At 37.2% G+C, this 22,501-nt stretch overlaps 1 protein-coding gene across 1 annotated transcript; it reads right to left on the bottom strand.

Annotated features, from left to right (window-relative positions):
• Positions 1-6,870: 6,870 nt before the first annotated feature.
• LOC116322252 (olfactory receptor 867-like) lies at positions 6,871-9,867 on the bottom strand. Its single transcript, XM_039598018.1, has 2 exons — positions 9,422-9,867; positions 6,871-7,300 (listed from the first exon to the last, which is right to left on the bottom strand). Exons 1-2 carry the CDS (start codon positions 9,865-9,867, stop codon positions 6,871-6,873), a joined length of 876 nt encoding a protein of 291 aa, XP_039453952.1.
• Between the last annotated feature and the right edge of the window lie 12,634 nt (positions 9,868-22,501).

The raw sequence follows: 22,501 nt of genomic DNA, 5'->3' as shown, positions 1-22,501 counted from the left end.
CAGTCATGTGTATAGGAGAGACTGTGTATAAGGCTTCAAAATCTGTCACAAACGTGTCTTTGTGTCTGACCTTATTGCATATCTATGTGTAGAAGTTTCCTTTTCAGATTGCAAAATTATGGGAGGAGACTGTATAGAAACATGAATTACTAAAGTCTGTGGCAGGCAATTTAATGCATATTAGGTTGAATTCTGAGAGTGGCTCTGCTCCTCTCAAAATAACGTGTCCTATTTTGCACATGTAGCGGTAAGAGTTGCTGCTAGCAGTGCTCAGTTATCTGGCATGAGAGGGAGATGACACCAAGACATACATGCATCTTCTTTTACAAGGTGCCAAGTTACTTGTGTCAGTTTTTTCCAGGTGTGCCCCCACTGAGCAATATTTATCGTTATTTATAGCTATCTCAACTATGTTACACTGGTGTTGGAGCCATTCTTTCATTTTGATCATTTTGAAATGCAATAAAAATTTGTTGCTGCTTTCAGGTATTAAATACTATCCTTGTATTCCAAACACCTGATCAGACATTACTGAAGGTCTGGAAACAAACAAAAGAATTACAGAGGCAGTTCAAATAAATCATTACTAAAGTTGATTCATTTTTGTTGATTAAAATATGATTATTTACAGCACAGGAGGAAAATACACACTGTTGCTCACAAATACAGTTTCACAAAATGTAAAAAACGTTTCATTCTAAATTTCTAAATTTCATTCTAAATTTTGTATGAAGTGAATTGAATAGTTAAGGTAAGGAAAATATCTTGTGTAAAACCCACAAAGTAGAATAATTCTCACTTCTGTGCCAGTCAAGGTGACTGGTTGGTGTTTCATTTTGTGACAAAATGTTCAGAATGTTTGCAACACCATCAGTTAAGGCTATTACTATATTCATCTAAAAAAAAAAAAAAAAAAAAAAGCACACTCAGTTCACAAGATTTTATTCAGATGTGTGAAACTTTTTGAAAATCTTAAAGAGCTTTTGTTTAATTTCTTTTGTCCTAAGAGAGTACACAAAAGGATTTACAAGACACGGACCGAGGACTGCACCAATTAATAAACCTTGGCGTTCCTCAAGAGTTAATACCACACCAAACCTGGTGAAGATACTGCGAACAAATGCAGGACAGTAATAAACAATTACACAAATTAAGTGACTCACAAGAGTGCTCCCCATTTTCTTTTTCATTATTTGAAGATAATTTTACAAAAGTAAGATTGCACAATATGAAAGACAAATGAAAACCAAAGTGAAAAGAAAATAAAAAATGAGACAATGGCAACTTCATTGAAATATTTCTCTGGATTAACACAGGTTGTTCGTATTAAAGCAGGAAAGTCACAGAAGCTGTATTTCAGCCTTGAACTGCAGTGTGGGAGGGGGACAACTGTTGCAGGCATATAACAAACAAAACACCAGGCAACGAACCACAGAATAAATGTAAGAACAACAACACGTGTGTTTGTTAAATAACTGTGATACTGGAAAGGATAAATTATTGCAATGAATCTATCCAAAGCCATAAATGCTAAAACAAATGACTCCATCAATGTTCCCAAATGGAAAACACACATTTGAATTAAACACTCCACATAGGATATAGTAGTAACACCTACGAGTAGAACCCCAATCATTGTTGGATTGCAACTGGAGGTGTACATTATATCAACAACAGCAAGGTTGCAAATCAGAAGATACATTGGTTTATGTAATCTCTTGTCAGAAATAATAAACATGATATTTGCAATATTGGCAAGAACAGCAAGAAGATATGTTATTAGTATAACCACACCAACAGCAATAGGTCTACTGAGTGTGTCAAAACCACCAATAATAAAGTGTGTTACATTGATTGAAGCATTCTGTGAAGACATATTGTTTTGACGTTGAAGAAGAAGAAGGAAAAAAGCAAAGCAAATATGGATAAAGTACGTGGTAAATCTTCTTTATCAGACTTCACAAACACCTCTGAGCTCAGTCAAACACCTTTGCTTTTACTGGCCAATATTTAAACTTTTCATTTTAAGGCTTTGAAAGAACCGTAAGTTTCAATTGGACAGCTCCCTCTTCCAATCAAATTAGACATGAGAATGTGAAATGTCGATATTGCATCAGATATTGCAAAAAGATGATATCATCCCCGCAAAATCCCCTTGTAAATGTTCACATGCTTACACAACCTTTACATAACCTTTATTTTGCTTGTTTTCAGCAGACTATTTAGATCAATTACACAAAAAACAAAAGCACAAAATGAAAGAAATCCAGGTTCATGTTAAAAGTGTCCTGCTACATCTCTTTAACACTACACCCTCTTCAAGGCTAGGATGGAGCTAATATTAGCACGAGGTTAAATTATTTTATTGCATTTTCTGGAGAAGAAAAAATGTTAGAAAACTTTTAGGTAGCTTTCACATTGAAATTTGGGTCTATGTGGCTATATGTTTTTGCTAGTAAACACCCTTAAAGTGTAGCTATGTGCTGGAACTGTTACAGATGCAGAAGATGAAGAGCTACCTTTATAAAGTCAAGTACCTTTGTTTCATGTTAACATGGCTGTCAAAAATTGTACTGAGGGCTACTGTGCCTGTGTGCCAATTCAGGGCTAGCATAGGTAGACCGGGTCATTTTAAAGCAGCAACAACATAAAGGCCAAAAGTGAGCGGCCGTTAAATGGCTGTTAATTTGCCAGAGGACCAGAGGAAAGAGTGGTGTGGAAAGCTGCTCATACAGAGTGTGTAAAAGCCTGTATCAGTAAAACGCAAAGCAAGGTGCATGTGTGGGTCCTCATTTTTGTCACTCAAGAAGTACCAAAGGCTGAGAGAAGCGCTTGAGAAGATGTGGAGGATAAAGGCAACAGTGGTCCCCCATTGGTAATGGGAGCACTCGAGGCAGTGACCCCCAAGCTAGGCGAGTGGCTCCAGCAGATGTCATGGTCCATGGGAGTGTTTGGCATTTTTCCACTTGTGGAATCAGGAGGAGGGCTTCTTAAACCCAGAGCAGTTTGCCATTCCTCGCCAGTGCGTTATGTGCCTTCCGGCAGTAACTAGGCAGCTCACTTTCGTAACTGTGTTATTTACCTTTTCCTCATGTAACCTTGTTCTCCCTGTGTACAGAGGGTGTCACTTCCATAAAAGTGGACTCACCTGGAGTGAACTTTCTTTCCTCCGCTCTGGAAATCTCTGTCTGCCTTCCCTGCCTGCTTGCCTGCCCTCGGGCCTGGCACTGCATCCCAGATACTCTGGCTGCTCAACTACCTCTCAACACTTCCACTGAGCTCCCCTCCTCAGAGCCCTCTGAGCTCGGACCGGCAAGTAAGAAGAACAAACTCACCAGCAAACTCCTTTCTGTTACCTGCTCCTTACCTCATAACAACAACAGCTTCTCCATCTTCTTGCAGACCCTTCCTCGTTTCTCTGTTCCTCGTTGCCACTCTCCCATCCGTTATCCAGCCCTTATGACCCCCTCTCCAGTGCCAGTCGACTTGTTGTCCCCTTTAGTTATTCCTACCCCAGATCCCCTCTACCCTGGGATTATCGGAGTTCAATGAATCTCAGTAAATAGTTTTCCAGTGTGTCTGCTTTTGAGTCCACTCCTTGGGCAAACCACTCGGTTTATGACAGCAGGTCCCTGGAACAACATCCAAGATTTCTATCAAGAAGAGCACAGCTGTAGGAACAGGAAAGATTCTACGCAGGGTCCTCAACCATTTGATGGGTGATTGTGTCATAAAGTTCCTTGCATATTCGAGTGCAAGCAACTTTATGAAACAATCTTAGATTGCACAATTTGTTAAAGAGCAGCTACCTAAGCCCGCAAAGAAGTCAATAATCTCTTTAATAGAGATTGACAGACTACGTGACTTTCGCGCATTGCTTTGTGGGTACCCGTGGCAACAAAATCAAAACACTGCATCAAACGATAGTATTTCCAGCACCGGTAATCATTAATTCTGCGGTTTTAATCCCTACTTGCATTTTATTTGCCCCAAAAACAGTTATGTACAAAACAACGGAGAACACGGCAGGTCCGTACAAAGACAGACTTGACGAAAAGGCAAAAAAAAAGGACGAGGAAAAAAATCAAAGGAGTGAAAGGGTCAGACCCATACGAGCATACAGAGTGGAGTAAGGACGTTAGCGTGCTGCCCGACTTTCATCACGCACATATTTATTATTATATGGTCCTAAGTTTTAGTGCATACACTCACAAGATGTTTATTAACTTCAGATCCCTGCAACAAGCCCAGGTCCAGTTTACTTTGGTGATTTGGACTATTCCATTTCACAGCTGTTGTTACATTTTTTTCCTTTATCTCCTGTACAGGCAAACACAATCTATTTGTCGTTTCAGGATGTAGTATTACACAACATTTTCAGATCTAATAGAAATAAAATGAGTGTTTCGTAATTCATTCAATTTATTGTCTTTATTTATAACTGGCATTATTGTTTCATTCTATTATAGAATCTTACAAGAAAGAGGCAAAATTGTATTCCATTATGCTTTATTAGCTGCTACGGTAAAAAACGAATCAACAATGCAAAAAAAAACAACAAAAAAACATTGCAAAACAACATACTGGAAAATAGTTATTCATCACTTGATTGCTTCAATACAACCCTTGGGCACATATATGCGGGATGTTTCGTGGCTGTTTTGATATCGCTCTCTCTCTTAACCGATGAAATCTCCTGTGGTAGCAGCTTTAAACTCGGTTTGACCCAGGTTGATAGAGGGTGCCCAGTCTGGGTCGCATTCCAGCATTTTGTAGGCTGGTTTTCCTACAAAACACAACAAAGCCCGCAAAGCCACAGTGAACAAAGCAGCATAGCGCAACAAATTCAATTCAAATCAATATAAGACTTATTTGTAACATACATCAACAATTATGTTATGATAAATTACGTAATAACTACAACAGAAGACTTACCTTTGTGGAAATGCTTGGAGCAGACTAACGTGAGCTGGAGTGTTCTGGAACGTTATATTTGGTCTTCGAATGGCTGCAATCCAGGCCATCCGTCGGCTCTTTGTTACTTCGGAAACATGGCTTAAATAATTTCTCTTCCACAACGTAATCCGATAAAAAACAATCTCTTCACCCGTCGGCTTCCCGTAGCTGTCATGCGACCGGCTATTGCAGTTAATAATACAACAGCTTCTTGCCATTTTTTGTGTTTCTTTTTATCGCTGTATGACTGTTTTCATGTGAAAGCCTCCATGCGCTAGTACCGCTTGCCACTCGTTCCCAGAATCCTTTGCGGTTTTACCCCGGAATGACGTCCCATTTTCAATCTCTATAGTGTTACATCCTCACTTTGTATGGCTCTGGATACTGTGAAAAACAAAGTCTTAAATCAGAAGTACTTGACTCCCTCGTATAACTATGAAATGCATAGCTATAGCAGATAACCCTAAAACTTGAGACGAAATATCATCTGACTACTTAAGAATTTTATTTAGCTCATAAAGAGTTTGTTGCTCTATAACAAAGCCATTTGTAAAGCTAAGGCATGCTTATTATTCATCATATTAAAGAAAATAAGAACTGCACTTGGTTTCTCTTCAGCACTGCACCCTGACTGAAAAGAGTAAGCTGTGTTAACCAAGTATTCTTTTAACCTTAGCTAGTAATGATTTCGTGAGTTTCTTCACTAAAAATTGTAATTTTACAAAAATTATAATAACTGTCTCACAGATGTATCATTACGTCCAGCAACTTCCATTACTATTGATATTTATTTAGTCTTTATCTCTGATTTATGCTTGTTCAGTAAACACTTCCTTAAACCATCAATGTGTCTATTAGATTCCATTAGATTCAAAGTCCTACCATTAATTATTGCTCCATTCCAAATAATAGGGCCATCTCTATTAATGGTCTATGTGCCACAGGCCTTTAAGATAGCGGTAATTAAAACATTACTCAAAAAACCATCATTTGACCCAGCTACCTTAGCTAATTATATTTCAATTTACAACTTTATTTTATGTAAACAATTCTTCAAAGAGTAGTTTTAAAAGAGCCAAATGACCATTTGTCAGAGGAATTATTTTTTTGAAGAAGCAATTTAATGCATATTAGGCTGAGTTTATCACCAAAAACATGTCTCTTATTTTGTCAATTCAGAAGTAAGAGTTGCTGCTAGCAGTGCTCAGCTATTTGGCATGAGAGGGTGATGTTATCAGTACGAGCAAGGATCTTGCCAAGTTAGTTGTGTCACTTTTTCCAGATGTGCCCACACAAAGTAGCTTTATTTGTTTGTTTATTTTACGTCTCTCTGATGTATAATCATTTAACAGACCAAACTGAAATGTCTGTCAAAATGTAGCAGCGCACTCTCTTAGCTATCTCAACTATGTTAGGCTGTTTTTGGAGCCATTCATTCATTTTGATAATTTTTGAAATGTAATAAAAACTCATTGATGCTTTCCAAAAACCTGATCAGACACAATTGAAGGTCTGGAAACAAGCAAAATAATTATTGAGGCAGTTCAAATAAATAATGGCTAAAGCTGATTAATTTTTGTTGAATAAAATATGATTATTTACAGCGTAGCAGGAAAAAACATACTGTTGCTCATAAACACAAAAACAGTTTCACTAAATTAAAGAAAAAAATCAAAAACTTTTTTTCTAAATTTTGTATTTTTTTTTTAATTGAATAGTTAAGGTGCAAATATCTTCTGTAAAACCCACAAAGTAGAATAATTCTCACTTCTGTGGTAGAATCAAAGTAAATGGTTGGTGTTTCAAACATTTTGTGATAAAATGTTCAGAAAATTTACACCAACATCAGTTAAGGCTATTACTGTATTCATCTTTAAAAAAAAGAAAAAAAAAGCACACTCAGTTCACAAGACTTTAGTCAGATGTGTGAAACTTTTTGAAAATCTTATAGAACTTTTGTTTAATTTCTTTTGTCCTAAGAGAGTACACAAACGGATTTACAAGACACGGACCGAGGACTGCACCAATTAATAAACCTTGGCGTTCCTCAAGAGTTAATACTACGCCAAACCTGGTGAAGATAATGCGAACAAATGCAGGACAGTAATTAACAGTTACACAAATTAAGTGACTCACAAGAGTGCTCCCCATTTTCTTTTTTTCATTATTTGAAGATAATTTTACAAAAAGTAAGATTGCACAATATGAAAGACAAATGAAAACGAAAGTGAAAAAGAAAATAAAAAATGTTACAATGGCAACTTCATTGAAATATTTCTCTGGGTTAACACAGGTTGTTCTTATTACAGCAGCAAAGTCACAGAAGCTGTATTTCAGCCTTGAACTGCAGTGTGTGAGGGGGACAACTGTTGCAGGCATATAACAAACAAAACTATGAGGGGCCGTACAAGCCAAAATTCATTCTTTCACTCTCACACACATACATTCTTCTTTCACACACATATATTTTCACTCTCACATACATATATTTTCACTCTCACACATACATTCTTCTTTCACACACATATATTTTCACTCTCACATACATATATTTTCACTCTCACACACATACATTCTTCTTTCACACACATATATTTTCACTCTCACATACATATATTTTCACTCTCACACACATACATTCTTCTTTCACATACATATATTTTCACTCTCACATACATATATTTTCACTCTCACATACATACATTCTTCTTTCTCACACATATTTTTCACTCTCACACACATATTTTCACTCTCACATACATATATTTTCACTCTCACATACATACATTCTTCTTTCACACACATATATTTTCACTCTCACACACATATATTTTCACCTCACATACATATATTTTCACTCTCACACACATACATTCTTCTTTCACACATATATTTTCACTCTCACATACATACATTTTTTTCATTTATGCATTCCTACATTTTGCTCTCATTTACATGCATTCAATATGCATTTAATCTCACAAATAATATATGTATGTAAGAAGAGAATGCATACATGTCAGAAGAAAATATATGAATGTGAATGAAAGAGTATAGTGGAAACGGAAGGAGTTTAATGGAAACGGAAGGCTGGGTGTCTGTACCGCTGTGATTGGCTGAGAAGCACGCGCGGGTCACTTTCAAGTGTCTGACAGTATGGAGGGGGAGAAGAAACTCGAGTTCTTCAGCAAGCTATCGGGGTTTTAAGAAATATTTTATCATCTCCTGAAACGGTCACATCGTTGTCCTCGTCACTTGATCGAGATGGGACGGGCTCAACTTTTTTTTTACGCGCTCAAATTTTTTTTACGTGCGCTCAGAATAGTGGGACAAAATAAGGCCATAGGTAACAGGCATCTCCGAAAATGTTAGAGCACTTATGGAAATATGTGATGTCTTGATGAATCAAGCAGATATTTGAAGTTTACACAGCACCATTCTCGCATGAAAATATCTTAAAAGTTTATTTTGTGACCTATGGCGTTATTTTTGTGCCACAAAACCAGCCAATCACAGACTTGATGCAAAAATATCTGATTGGCTGTTCTGGTCTCCAATCAGCTCGAAATGACGAAATGCAATATCTCAGAATCCATTTCGTCCAAAACTCAAACGAGGCAGTGGCAGAGAAGCACAGAGTGGCAGAGTTTGAAATATTACTCTTTCTGGGTTACTGTGGCGTTATTTTTGTGCCACTATTCTGAGCGCACGTAAAAAAGTTGAGCCCGTCCCATCTCGATCAAGTGACGAGGACAACGATGTGACCGTTTCAGGAGATGATAAAATATTTCTTAACACCCCGATAGCTTGCTGAAGAACTCGAGTTTCTTCTCCCCTCCATGCTGTCAGACACTTGAAAGTGACCCGCGCGTGCTTCTCAGCCAATCACAGCGGTACAGACACCCAGCCTTCCGTTTCCATTAAACTCCTTCCGTTTCCACTATATTCTTTCATTCACATACATATATTTTCTTCTGACATGTATGCATTCTCTTCTTACATACATATATTATTTGTGAGATTAAATGCATATTGAATGCATGTAAATGAGAGCAAAATGTAGGAATGCATAAATGAAAATGTATGTATGTGAGAGTGAAAATATATGTGTGTGAAAGAAGAATGTATGTAAAAGTAGAGTGAAAATATATGTATGTGAGAGTGAAAATATATGTATGTGAGAGTGAAAATATATGTATGTGAGAGTGAAAATATATGTATGTGAAAGAAGAATGTATGTATGTGAGAGTGAAAATATATGTATGTGAGAGTGAAAATATATGTATGTGAGAGTGAAAATATATGTGTGTGAAAGAAGAATGTATGTGTGTGAGAGTGAAAGACTGAAAATATATGTATGTGAGAGTGAAAATATATGTGTGTGAGAGAAGAATGTATGTGTGTGAGAGTGAAAGAATGAATTTTGGCTTGTACGGCCCCTCATACAAAACACCAGGCAACGAACCACAGAATAAATGTAAGAACAACAACACGTGTGTTTGTTAAATAACTGTGATACTGGAAAGGATAAATTATTGCAATGAATCTATCTAAAGCCATAAATGCTAAAACAAATGACTCCATCGCTGTTCCCAAAGCGCCAACACACATTTGAATTAAACACTCCACATAGGATATAGTATTAACACCTGCAAGTAGAACCCCAATCATTGTTGGACTGCAACTGGAGGTGTACACTATATCAACAACAGCAAGGTTGCAAATCAGAAGATACATTGGTTTATGTAATCTCTTGTCAGAAATAATAAACATGATATTTGCAATATTGGCAAGAACAGCAAGAAGATATGTTATTAGTATAGCCACACCAACAGCAATAGGTCTACTGAGTGTGTCAAAACCACCTATAATAAAGTGTGTTACATTGATTGAAGCATTCTGTAAAGACATATTCCGTTTGGAGGTTTAAGAAGAAGAAGGAAAGAAAAGCAAAGCAAATCTTGATAAAGTGTGTGGTAAATCTTCTTTATCAGACTTCACAAACACCTCTGAGCTCAGTCAAACACCTTTGCTTTTACTGGGCAATATTTAAACTTCTCACTTTAAGGCTTGGAAGAACAGTAAGTTTTGATTGGATGGACAGCTCCCTCTTCCAGTCAAATTGCAATATCTGATGCAATATAGACATTTCACATTCTTATGTCTAATAAGAATGTGAAATGTCTATATTGCATCAGATATTGCAAAAAGATGATGTCATCCCCTAAATGACAGGATGAAGGTGGATTGGAAGTAAATGGTCACATGCAACCTATGTATGCAACCTACTTTTTTTTAACCTATGTGTTTTGGTTGCTTTTAGCAGACATTGCTACACGACTTGGATCAATTAAAAAAAAAAAAAACATAAACAAAGCACAAAATAAAAGGAAACCAGGTGTCCTGCTACATCTCTTTAATACTGCAGCCTCTTCATGGAAGAAAGGAGCCCTAAAAGGTCCCTTCATAAACTCCAACTTCTTCAAAATTCTGCAGCTCAGGTCATAACTCGTAGTCTATCAAGAGCTCATATTACCCCAGTTCTTCAGCAGCTTCACTGGTTGCCCGTAGAAGCCAGGATAACCTTTAAAATCTTACTTCTCACGTACAAGGGTATCCATAAATCTGCTCCTTCCTATTTGTGTGACCTGCTCCATATCACCACTGTTTCCCGCCCTCTCAGATCCTCATCTGCTATTCATCTTACTGTTCCATCTGCACGTCTTACCACTATGGGGAACACAGCCTTCAGTCGCTCTGCTCCTCGGCTCTGGAACTCTCTTCCTCCAGCCATAAGAAATATAGACTCTCTTCCAGCATTTAATTCACAGCTCAAAACACATCTGTTCAAACTAGCTTATTCGCTTTAGCGCTGATTTTAACTGTTGTCAAGTTCTGTTTTGGAATTTTAACTTATTTTATGTATTTTATGACTTTTGCTTCTTTTATTAATTTTGTTCTTTTGTAAGGTGACCTTGGGTTTTTGAAAGGCGCCCTCAAATAAAATGTATTATTATCATTATTATTATTATTATTATTATTATTATTATCATCATCATTATTATTATTATTAGTTTAGCAGGAAGCAAAAGTATTCAATTTCTTTTTCTGGGGTAGCAAAAATGTTACACAACTTTTAGACAGTGTTGGGAAGGTTACTTTTAAAATGTATTCCACTACAGAATACATGCCCCAAAATGTAGTTTGTATTGTATTCCGTTAAGTTACTCAATGAGCGTAAAGTATTCTGAATACTTTGGATTACTTAATATATTGCCATGCTTTTTACAACTACACAAATGTACTATTGCTGTGTGATTTATTACTATTACTGATAGTAGATTTATTACCATACCAATACCAACTAGATTTTTAATCTTAATACAAAATGAGTAAAAGTAAATATCAATAGGGTAGGTAAGGCTGCACTTTTTGCAGTGATCTCATAGAGAAAACAATTTCTGTATCATCAATACGTTTTCTTTTTGTCTGTTAAAAATCATCATTAACGAGTTAACCGCGCTAACGCATTGACGCCGTGCAGTCCCACGCACGGGGCGATCCGCGTACTTGCTACATGAGGGGATCAATATATGTGTGTGTGTTGTGTCATTTACATATTGTTGTGATTTACACTGTTGTGCTTGAGAGACACCATCTACCAAATTCCTTGTATATGTTTGCACATATACTTGGCCAGTAAATGCGATTCTGATTTTAATTCTGATTAAGCTTGTGTTTCTGCCATGAAGTGATTGTACTGAACTGTATGAAACTTATTAGACATTATGAAACAGATGATACGTAAAAGTAATTTTTGCCAAGGTGCCTAACACACTTTTTTAAATTATCTTTTGTTTTCCTAAAGAAAGCTACTACAGCATGTTTAATTTTTGTAGGTCATGTGTAATTTCCATTGCAAATATTAATCACAGTTAAATTAAGAGGGGATGGCAGTAAAAACTTCGGAGCTGTGCTGTCCTTTCCAGCACCCTGGCATAGACTTTCCCAGGGAGGATGAGGAGTGGGATCTCTTTATAGTTGGAGCACACCCTCCGGTTCCCCTGCTAAAGATGGGAACTACCACCAGATCTCCATGCAAAATTCTCGAGTAGTGTCAACCAAGACTACTCTACAACATCCAGAGCACTCAGGAACTCGGGGAATACTTCATCCACCTCAGGGGCTCTGTCACCAAGGAATTGTTTTACTGCTTTAGTGACCTTGTCCCCAGTAATGGATGAGTTGTCCTTCCTTTACAGAACACCTGTCAATGGGATTAGGTCCTCAAAGTTTTTCTACCATCACCTGACTATATCCTCAGTTGAAGTCAGCAGCCCTTCACCTGCAATATACACCGTGTGGGTAGACCGTCACTTTGCCCTCAGTCAGAATTGTTTCGAAGCAGTCTTTTTCTATGGCCTCATTAATCTCCTCCTTGAGTTTTTGATCCATCTGTTGCAGATGCAGTTCAGTGCAGCAACCTCAGCCATGAAGGTGCTGAACATGGTTCTTTCGGACTCAATGTCCTCAGGCTCCCTCAGGATGTTGTTGAAGCTCTGCCGGGGTGGGAGTTGAAGATCTTACAAACCGGGCCTTTTCCAGGCGTTCCCAGTGCACCTTCGCTGGTGTGGCAGGTCTGTCCAGCATCCTTCCCCTGCGATCTGATCACCAGGTGGTGATCCGTTGACTGCTCAGCCCCTCTCTTCACACAAGTGTCCACAACATAAAGCCTGTAATGGAGACCAGGGGTTCCATTACCTTGTTGGCATTGTTAGTGATTAATTGATGGATTGGGAATTTTAAATAGTGTAATAAAGAAAAAACACATTAGTTCTTATGGAGTCTTTATTAGGTTTATTTGACATACAACTAAACTGACAGCTTGTAAAAGTGAAGAGACAGTGGGACTGGCCATCCTGTGTCAGAGAAGAGCCAAAGTTAGAGCTGCTTACAGTTAATCATTTGTCAATAGCCTAAATATATGTGAAATGAGAACTTATAAAGGTACTCACCTGTCCTGGTTGCTTCTTGCAGGATGTGGAGCGAAAGAGTGAAAGCGGCTCAATCACCTGCTTAAGAGCTACTGGAGCAGACCAGTGTGCCGGGTTAGGGAGTATGGTTAAAGAGGGTTTTAATTTATAGAGTAATGGGTGAAGCTTATGTTATTGGTTTGGTTATAGTACGTGTTGGAAATATGTATATGTTTGTTATGTGCTTTAATGTTATTGTATGTTTGTTTGTGTGGAGGGTTATGTTTTCATTTTGATTAGTTAACCCCCATACTTGGGCTATTCCGGATGATCACCTGAAAAGGTAGAGTATAAAAGGAAGCCATTTTGTTTAGTTGTAGTTAGTGTTTTGTGCTGTTATCATCAGAGATGGGCAACGCGTTACTGTAATCCGATTACTTTTTTCAAGTAAGGGATTACCATTGCAAAAACGGTAATTAGATTACCGTTACTTTCACGTAGGAACGCTGCGTTACTGCGTTACTAAACCCGTGAGTTTTTGCGAGAATGTCTCATGACAGTGACGTGGCGAGTGCAACGCTCGTGACAACAGCTGTCTGCAGATCAACAATGGATAATATATCAAGTACGGGAGAGAGTATGAGCGTGCAGCGTTTAAAGCGTGGAAGTACTGACCTTATTTTGAGTTTGATTCCATAAAAGTGACAAAAACATTAGCGTCCGTTGTGCGTGGAAGAAAACTTCTTTTTACAGCGAAAAAAACCCCTTAACTTCCAAGCAAGCGCCGAAAAGCGCCACGACTGTAATGGGAAATTCAAAGAGAAACTCATGGAGTCTTCAACTGACCGCTGCGGCACACCTGCACCAGGGTAAACCTCCGCCTACCCCACTCCTGCTTTACAGGTGAAAATAGAGCAACTAGTCTTTGACTTTATTTATTTTCTGCTGTGTTTTACTTGCATCTATTTGAAAGAGTGAGTGTAAACACAAAAAAATGTTTTATTTTATGTGCTGGAATGTGCAGAAAATAGGTTTAAATGTTAAACAAATTTCTTCCAGTCAGAGAATGTTGCATATAATTTAATTTTTGCTTGATGCATAAAGTTAAAAGATTAAAACTAATAAAACAAGTTTTAAAAAGAGACATTTCCATTTGATTACATTTTGTATGATGGATTATGCAGAAAAAGTAGAATTGGGCTGAAAGATCTATCGCTTATCACCTATTCAGGTTGTAAATTGTGTTTTTAAAAAGTAACTAAGTAACTAAGTAATTAATTACTTTTGAAAATAAGTAATCAGTAAAGTAACGGGATTACTTTTTGGGGGAAGTAATCAGTAATTAGTTACTGATTACTTTTTTCAAGTAACTTGACCAACACTGGTTATCATGTTCCTTCTTTAATAAAGTGCCAATCCATGGATGTCTTTTACTCCAGTCTCGCGTCATATTATTGGACAGAACCTATGACCGCCGGGCAAAACTGACACAGCCACTTTGTGATGATATGATCAAATAAAACAATAAAAAAGTACAATAAACAAGGTAGAAATAAATATGATTTGTGCCATACATGAGGCATGTATACATACATGAATGTATATGTATATAAACGATATCTAAATATACGTGTATGCATACAGTTTGCTATTTTCAGATGCCTGCTGTTGGGTCGAGTTATTATTTCATCACTGTGAGCTTACAGACCATTTTAAACCTAAACAATAACACAAGAAAAGTTGTCCTATTTGTTTATTAATCACCAGAGGATGTCATATAAAAGAGATGACGTGTACCAAAGTTAGGGGTTAAAGTGTGGGCCATTTTTTCGTTGTTGTGTTTTGGTTTGTTTTTTTGCCACAATGGTACTACAGCATCTTACTAGCCCTACTGAAGAGGAGCAAAAACACAGATAACAGCCTGTACACTAAGAAAACCTGCTGGAGCTCTCAATAGAAGTAATTGTGAGTTATGATTCTTCTCCCTAAACTTAGCCATTTCAACCAATTTTAGGGTTCCCCCACCTGCTGAATCCGACTTTAACTCCTGACTATACACATTTTCCTGCAAAGCCACTACAATGTAGGCAACAGGAAATATGTTTTATTTTCCTTCTTTTTCTTCAGATTCAAGCTGAGTATAATTAGAAAAAAAAAGTTAGAGTAAAGTTTGTATTCGCCTACTGATTTCATTTTATCATTATGTTAATATAGCACAAGGTTCAGTTAGCTTTGCATAAAAATAGAGACATTCTCCAAAGAGATACTTTTTTACTTTCTGACTTTGAGTCGATTTCATTGTACTTTTTTTACTCTAATAAATTAGTTGAATCAGTACTTCGACTTTTTAGTATTTTTTAACAGTAGTATTTTTAAATGTAGTAACTGTACTTTTACTAAAGTACAGAATGTCTGTACTTTTGCCAACTCTGAAGCTCACCATGCACTAAAAAATGGCCCAAGGCTCCATAGCACATACAGCCTGCTCTGTTGTTTATTGTAAATGGCATTTGTGTTTGTTAATCCAGTCAAGTTTATTGGTCAGATGAACATTCAGGTACTTATTTGCGTTCACGATCTTGATGTCCATTCCCCTCAGAGCTGATGCCATCTGGATCTGTTGTCATCCTTGTTTTGATCCTCCTGAGTTCACACTTTACCTCGTTTATTGTGGGTTGCATGTTGGAACAGGGAGCAACTGTGTATTGAAAGTCATGGTTGAGGGGGAGGGGCAGCACACTGGGAATGTAGTGGAAGTGCGAAGAGGAGATGAGGTGGGAGTAGAGCTGGGGCGTTCCCCAGGGGCGCCATGTTATGATGGCGGTAACTGTAGATGCAACAGTAGGGACAGACATGTTAGAGGGTGGATGATAAATCAAATGTGCTGAAAAAGGGATTCAGTTTTTTTTCCGACTTAGTGTTCCTTACATACGGAGGACTGTGTTCATTATAACTGGAAATGATACTAAGACATCTCTACACTGCACTAATAGCCCCTTTCCACTAGCACCTACTCAGTTTTTAGTCGAGCCGCGTCAAGTCAAGCCGAGTAGCTAATAGTGGAAAAGGGCAATAACTCCTGATCACCCTACACTACACACTATTTAGTTTGACCTTATTTCCTAACATGAAGTCTCTCCTTTCTGCTTCATGTCAGGAGTGATCCATGGTTTATTGGATATTGTATGTTTATTATATGTAGAAATTGTGCTTGTCCTTGATGTAAATATGTAAAAATTGTGTATGTTTCTGTTTTGTGTCTTGTGTACTGTTTGTTTGTATATGTGTCGTTCTTGCTGCTGTTACACCCAAATTTCCCCTTGTGGGACAATTAAAGGATTATTCTATTCTATTCTATTGTTTGAGAAACAAAGTACAGTCTTGGTGGTCTATGGCATCATCTACACAGAAATTACTATAGTCCATTATGCAATTCACAGTGTGTCCTTCCCATGATCATCACAAAACACAAAGCATCACAAAGATGACAAATTAATTAGACAGGAACCTAAAATGCTTTAATCCATCAATTTGTTTTTAGTTTGCTTTTTTAAAATAATTTCTGACACGTAATGACAAATTCAAACATTTTCAGACAGTAAACACATATATTTGCATTGTTAACAGTTGGTCAGATGCAGCTGAACAAGTTTGAACTGACAAATTATGGCTTGCATTTCTTTTCATTGCTTTTGGACAATTTAGAGACAAAAATCTTATGGAGTTCAAAATGAATACAATTTTCAATTAATTTTTCTTTTTTGGTATTTCATCCTATCCCTAAGTATTCTCCTCTGTCACACTAACCATCTGCCTGTCCTTGTTCACGTCATCCATGAACCTGCTTTGAGGCTGTCATCTTTTCCTCCTGCCTAGTAACTCCACCAATGTCCTTTGCTCAGTATATCCACTATACATACTCTGCAGATGTCGACTGTTTAAAATGATTAATGCATTTTATGATTTGCTGCTTGTCAACTGTTCAGGATTCAGTGTTTTACAATTCTGAAAAGCAGAAAAAAAACAGTTACCAGTTAAAAGTTAAAGGTTAACAAAACTGAATAAATAAAAATATTTCACAAAAAACTATCGAAGTACTTGTAATTTTTTGAATAACATAAAGATTTTATGTTTTATTTCTTTTGTCCTAAGGCAGTACACAAAAGGATTTACAACAGATGGCCCAAGGATATTCGCAATCAGTAAACCCTGACGCTCGTCGAGAGTTAATACTACGCCTAATCTGGTCAAGACAATGATTACAAATGCAGGACAGTAATGACATATTACACAAATCAAGTGACTCACAAGAGTGCTCCCTATTTTCTTTTTGTCATTACTTGATGATAATTTGGCAAAAATTAATATCACACAATATGAGAGGCAAATGAAAATAAAAGTCAGAAATAAAAGGAAAGAATAAATAATTGCACCTATATTGAAAAAGTATGTGGGGTCAACACAAGTGGTTCGTACTACAGCAGCATAGTCACAGAAAGAATACCTGAGGCTTGAATAGCAATGAGGGAGAGGTGCAACTGTTGCAGGCAGAACAACCACAAAACCACAGGCAACAACCCACGAGATATATGTATAAAGAAGAATGTGTGTATTTTTTAAATAACTGTGGTACTGAAAAGGATAAATTATAGCAACTAATCTATCAAATGCCATTATAGCTAAAGCAAACCTCTCCATCATACCTCCTAGATGGAAAACAAACATTTGAATTAAGCATTCCAAATATGATATTGTATTAACACCTGCAACTAGTACTCCAACCATTGTTGGACTGGCACTGGAAATGTACATTATATCAACAATAGCAAGGTTGCAAATCAGAATATACATTGGTTTATGTAATCTCTTGTCAGAAATAATGAAAAGGATGTTTAGTAGATTGGTTACAATAGAAACAAGATAGATTATCAGTATAACCACACCGACAGCCACTGGGCTTTTGACTGTGTCAAAACCATTTATAATAAAATGTGTTACTTTCATTGAAGCATTCTGTAAAGACATATTACATAAAATATTAAATTATAACAAGTAGATTAAATAAACAACAAATCACAGCAAAAATTAAAATAAAATTTGCATATCTAAAGTTGTCAGAAACAGCATTAACAAATTTCACAAATCATTATCGAGCTTAATCAAACAACCTTTGGCTTATCAGACGGAGTAAAAGAATTTGAGAATTAAATATCATATCCACTTATGCTCAAAGCAATAGTCACTTTTCTTTGAGCTTCTCCAATGGTCAGTCAAAAACACACTGGCTCTTTCTTTTTTATACATGAGCATAAAGCTGACAAGGCCAAGCAAAGCTGAATATGATCCCAAAGAGACCTTAAAGGGATAGACTGTAGAAACATAAACAGGTACAAATTGAGGCTACAATTTTGCAGGCCTGACTACTTATCATTACTGGTGCTACCTGTTGAAGTTCAGAATCTGACTGCTAAGCTGTGGTCAGCATGCACTCAACTTTAACTTCGCTGTTGGTTTTTGGCTAGCTTTATGTTAGCATGCCGTCTGTGCAGATTTAGCAGTTAGCATTATAGAGTACTGTGTTAGCAGTATAAAGAAGTTGTTTCTGTCGTGGTTAGTCGTTTTCATTTAACCATCCCAATCTTTTCCTTCATTACAAAAAAAAGGAACAAAAAAAAGGAACACATAAAGATTTATCCTCATTGAGGATTGATTCGAGTCTGCCTCTCTGGCAATACTGTCCATGACAGTATTGCCAGTCCATGACTATATTTCCACTCCTCAAAAACTGCAGAACACTCCACCGTTTCTCTCATCATAAATGGCACATTTTATTTATATAGCAGCAAGTCACAACAGCACATCACTTTTAAAAGTCGATCACTGTTATCTGGTCCACTCTAATGATATTATATATCATTGATATGATACTTTTAGTGAGAAAACTTTCTTTAAGTTTCTCAGTTTTTAGGTCATGTGAATGCTATAAGTGCAGAATTATTAGGCAAATGAGTATTTTGTCCACATCATCCTCTTCATGCATGTTGTCTTACTCCAAACTGTATAGGCTCGAAAGCCTACTACCAATTAAGCATATTAGGTGATGTGCATCTCTGTAATGAGAAGGGGTGTGGTCTAATGACATCAACACTCTATATCAGGTGTGCATAATTATTAGGCAACTTCCTTTCCTTTGGCAAAATGGGTCAAAAGAAGGACTTGACAGGCTCAGAAAAGTCAAAAATAGTGAGATATCTTGCAGAGGGATGCAGCAGTCTTAAAATTGCAAAGCTTCTGAAGCGTGATCATCGAACAATCAAGCGCTTTCATTCAAAATAGTCAACAGGGTCGCAAGAAGCGTGTGGAAAACCAAGGCGCAAAATAACTGCCCATGAACTGAGAAAGTCAAGCGTGCAGCTGCCAAGATGCCACTTGCCACCAGTTTGGCCATATTTCAGAGCTGCAACATCACTGGAGTGCCCAAAAGCACAAGGTGTGCAATACTCAGAGACATGGCCAAGGTAAGAAAGGCTGAAAGACAACCACCACTGAACAAGACACACAAGCTGAAACGTCAAGACTGGGCCAAGAAATATCTCAAGACTGATTTTTCTAAGGTTTTATGGACTGATGAAATGAGAGTGAGTCTTGATGGGCCAGATGGATGGGCCCGTGGCCGGATTGGTAAAGGGCAGAGAGCTCCAGTCCGACTCAGACGCCAGCAAGGTGGAGGTGGAGTACTGGTTTGGGCTGGTATCATCAAAGATGAGCTTGTGGGGCCTTTTCGGGTTGAGGATGGAGTCAAGCTCAACTCCCAGTCCTACTGCCAGTTTCTGGAAGACACCTTCTTCAAGCAGTGGTACAGGAAGAAGTCTGCATCCTTCAAGAAAAACATGATTTTCATGCAGGACAATGCTCCATCACACGCGTCCAAGTACTCCACAGCGTGGCTGGCAAGAAAGGGTATAAAAGAAGAAAAACTAATGACATGGCCTCCTTGTTCACCTGATCTGAACCCCATTGAAAACCTGTGGTCCATCATCAAATGTGAGATTTACAAGGAGAGAAACAGTACACCTCTCTGAACAGTGTCTGGGAGGCTGTGGTTGCTGCTGCACGCAATGTTGATGGTGAACAGATCAAAACACTGACAGAATCCATGGATGGCAGGCTTTTGAGTGTCCTTGCAAAGAAAGGTGGCTATATTGGTCGCTGATTCGTTTTTGTTTTGTTTTTGAATGTCAGAAATGTATATTTGTGAATGTGGAGATGTTATATTGGTTTCACTGGTAAAATAAATAATTGAAATGGGTATATATTTGTTTTTGTTAAGTTGCCCAATAATTATGCACAGTAATAGTCACCTGCACACACAGAAATCCCTTTAAAATAGCTAAAACTAAAACAAACTAAAACTACTTCCAAAACATTCAGCTTTGATATTAATGAGTTTTTGGGTTCATTGAGAACATGGTTGTTGTTCAATAATAAAATTATTCCTCAAAAATACAACTTGCCTAATAATTCTGCACTCCCTGTAGGTGTAATATACAATTATCTGTTGTTGTGTTCAGCTGCTGGTTAACAATCAAAAAAGTTTTGTCTTAGGGGCAAAGAAACATGTTGCCTCAGTCTACAGATACTCAGAAGCAACAACACAAATGAGCTACCCAAGGGAGCTAATTACCATCTTATGTCCACAGTGGTCTCATGTGTGCAATTAAAGTCTGTGTCTTCTATGTTTGTCTTTGCTCCTCACTGTATTCTATTCTCAAAACACTCTTATGCAATGTTGTTTTCACCTGAACAGCCGTGGTTATTTTTAAGTTTAGCGCTTGAAAGTATCTAAGAACTATAAACATTAGCTCACCTCTTAGTTAAGTTCAACAGAAAAGTGGAAATATGAATGCTGTAAAGTGCCAAGAACAAATGAACAGAAACTACAAAATGCATACACACACACACACACACACACACACACACACACACACACACACACAAAAAAAAAAAAAAAAAGAAAATATTGGCTTTCATACCCTTTTTCTAGTCAAAAAAATATTAAAGCACAAAATATTAACCAGCAGGTTTCTTAAAGACCATTTTTACTGTTGGTGTTGCTGTTTTTCAGCTGTGTTTAAAATAACTGAAACAGTGTTAGGGCGAAAAACCTCATCATTTGTTGCGGGGCCCTCTCATCTGCTAAGCAATTACAATAAATTTTAATTTTATTAAATGAAAGAACACAAAAAGACACATTATTGTGTGTTTCGTGCCCCTTATGTGGGCTTACAATTTTGTGCATGTTATGTGCATATGACCTTGGGGCTTATGTTGTGAAGGCATCTATGATGTGTGATTAGAGACCATCATTAAACACAAAGGGGTTTCAGCACTTCTACCACAGTATCAATTTAGGTGCACATTGGGGTTTCGTTAAGGTGCAGTTGTTTACTCCTGTGGGATTTATAATCCATTAGCTTCAGAGCTAATAAGCGGTAGGGTAGGGTTTTCCTCCTTAGACTGTCTGTGTCTTTTTTTTTCTATTATAAATCACAACAAGTAATATGACCATTGCACTTTGTTACTTATTCTTACCTGTTTTGCTCAAGTAGCTAGTTGAGCGTAATCACCCGTTGTATAGTTGATTTTAAGTTCAATTCAATTCAATTTGAATTATATAATACTAAATCACAACTGACCCCCCCCAAGGCACCCTATATTGTAAGGTAAAGACCCTACAATAATAGTCAGAAAACCCATCTCTTTCTGAAAAATAAAGACTGTTCCATGGGCGAAAGAACCGATTAAAAAAAACCCCCAAACTTTAAGATATCATAAAATAATATTTTAACTTTTAATTTTCCAAAATACAGGACAAGTTCTTGAATCTCTAGTTTGACAAACTGGGGCCTCACAGGTCCTCAGCAAGGATCTTTAAAAAACAAAGAAGGTGCTTTAACTTAAATCCAACTCAAACAAAAACTGCACTTTATATAATACCATCGAGTCATACAATCTTCAGCAAATACACGACTCTCCGTTTTCCTAATCTTCTGAGTTATTGTTGAAGATCTTTTTTGTTTTCTAGAAAAAAAGAGTCATTAATCTGGGTCTGATTGACTGTCTGTATATTGAGCACTGACTGATCCACAGAGAATATAACGATGGCCTATAGCACACCTTCATCACAAAAACATACTGCGAGAAGTTTTTTAAAAAGAGAACCAGCGGGCAACTCAGCAGATTATGCTGCCACGGTGTATGAGAACGGTAAGTGTAAAGTGAGCGAAAGGAAGTCTGAGTCATTATTATGTTATGTTATGTGTTAATCATCCCATAGAAAAGATTGTGTCATGTATGTTATGCAGTCAGGAACATGTTTAGTTGTAACATAAATTCACAGACCTAAAGGAAAAACAAATGAGAACTGAAACCTAAAATATTCTTAACAATATGCACGAAGTACCATAAAATAGTTTAAAGTACAATGACTGTAAGGTATTATAAGTTTAAATGTTATCATTTATCTCAGCATTGTGTGTTTTCCAGTGTTCTCAGGAAATTTCTCCTCTGTC

This window comes from Oreochromis aureus, linkage group 14 (assembly GCF_013358895.1).
Source record: "Oreochromis aureus strain Israel breed Guangdong linkage group 14, ZZ_aureus, whole genome shotgun sequence".
Taxonomy (NCBI): Eukaryota; Metazoa; Chordata; class Actinopteri; order Cichliformes; family Cichlidae; genus Oreochromis; species Oreochromis aureus.
The sequence above is the reverse complement of the archived record's forward strand: the minus strand, read 5'-3'. Positions and strand labels throughout refer to the sequence as shown.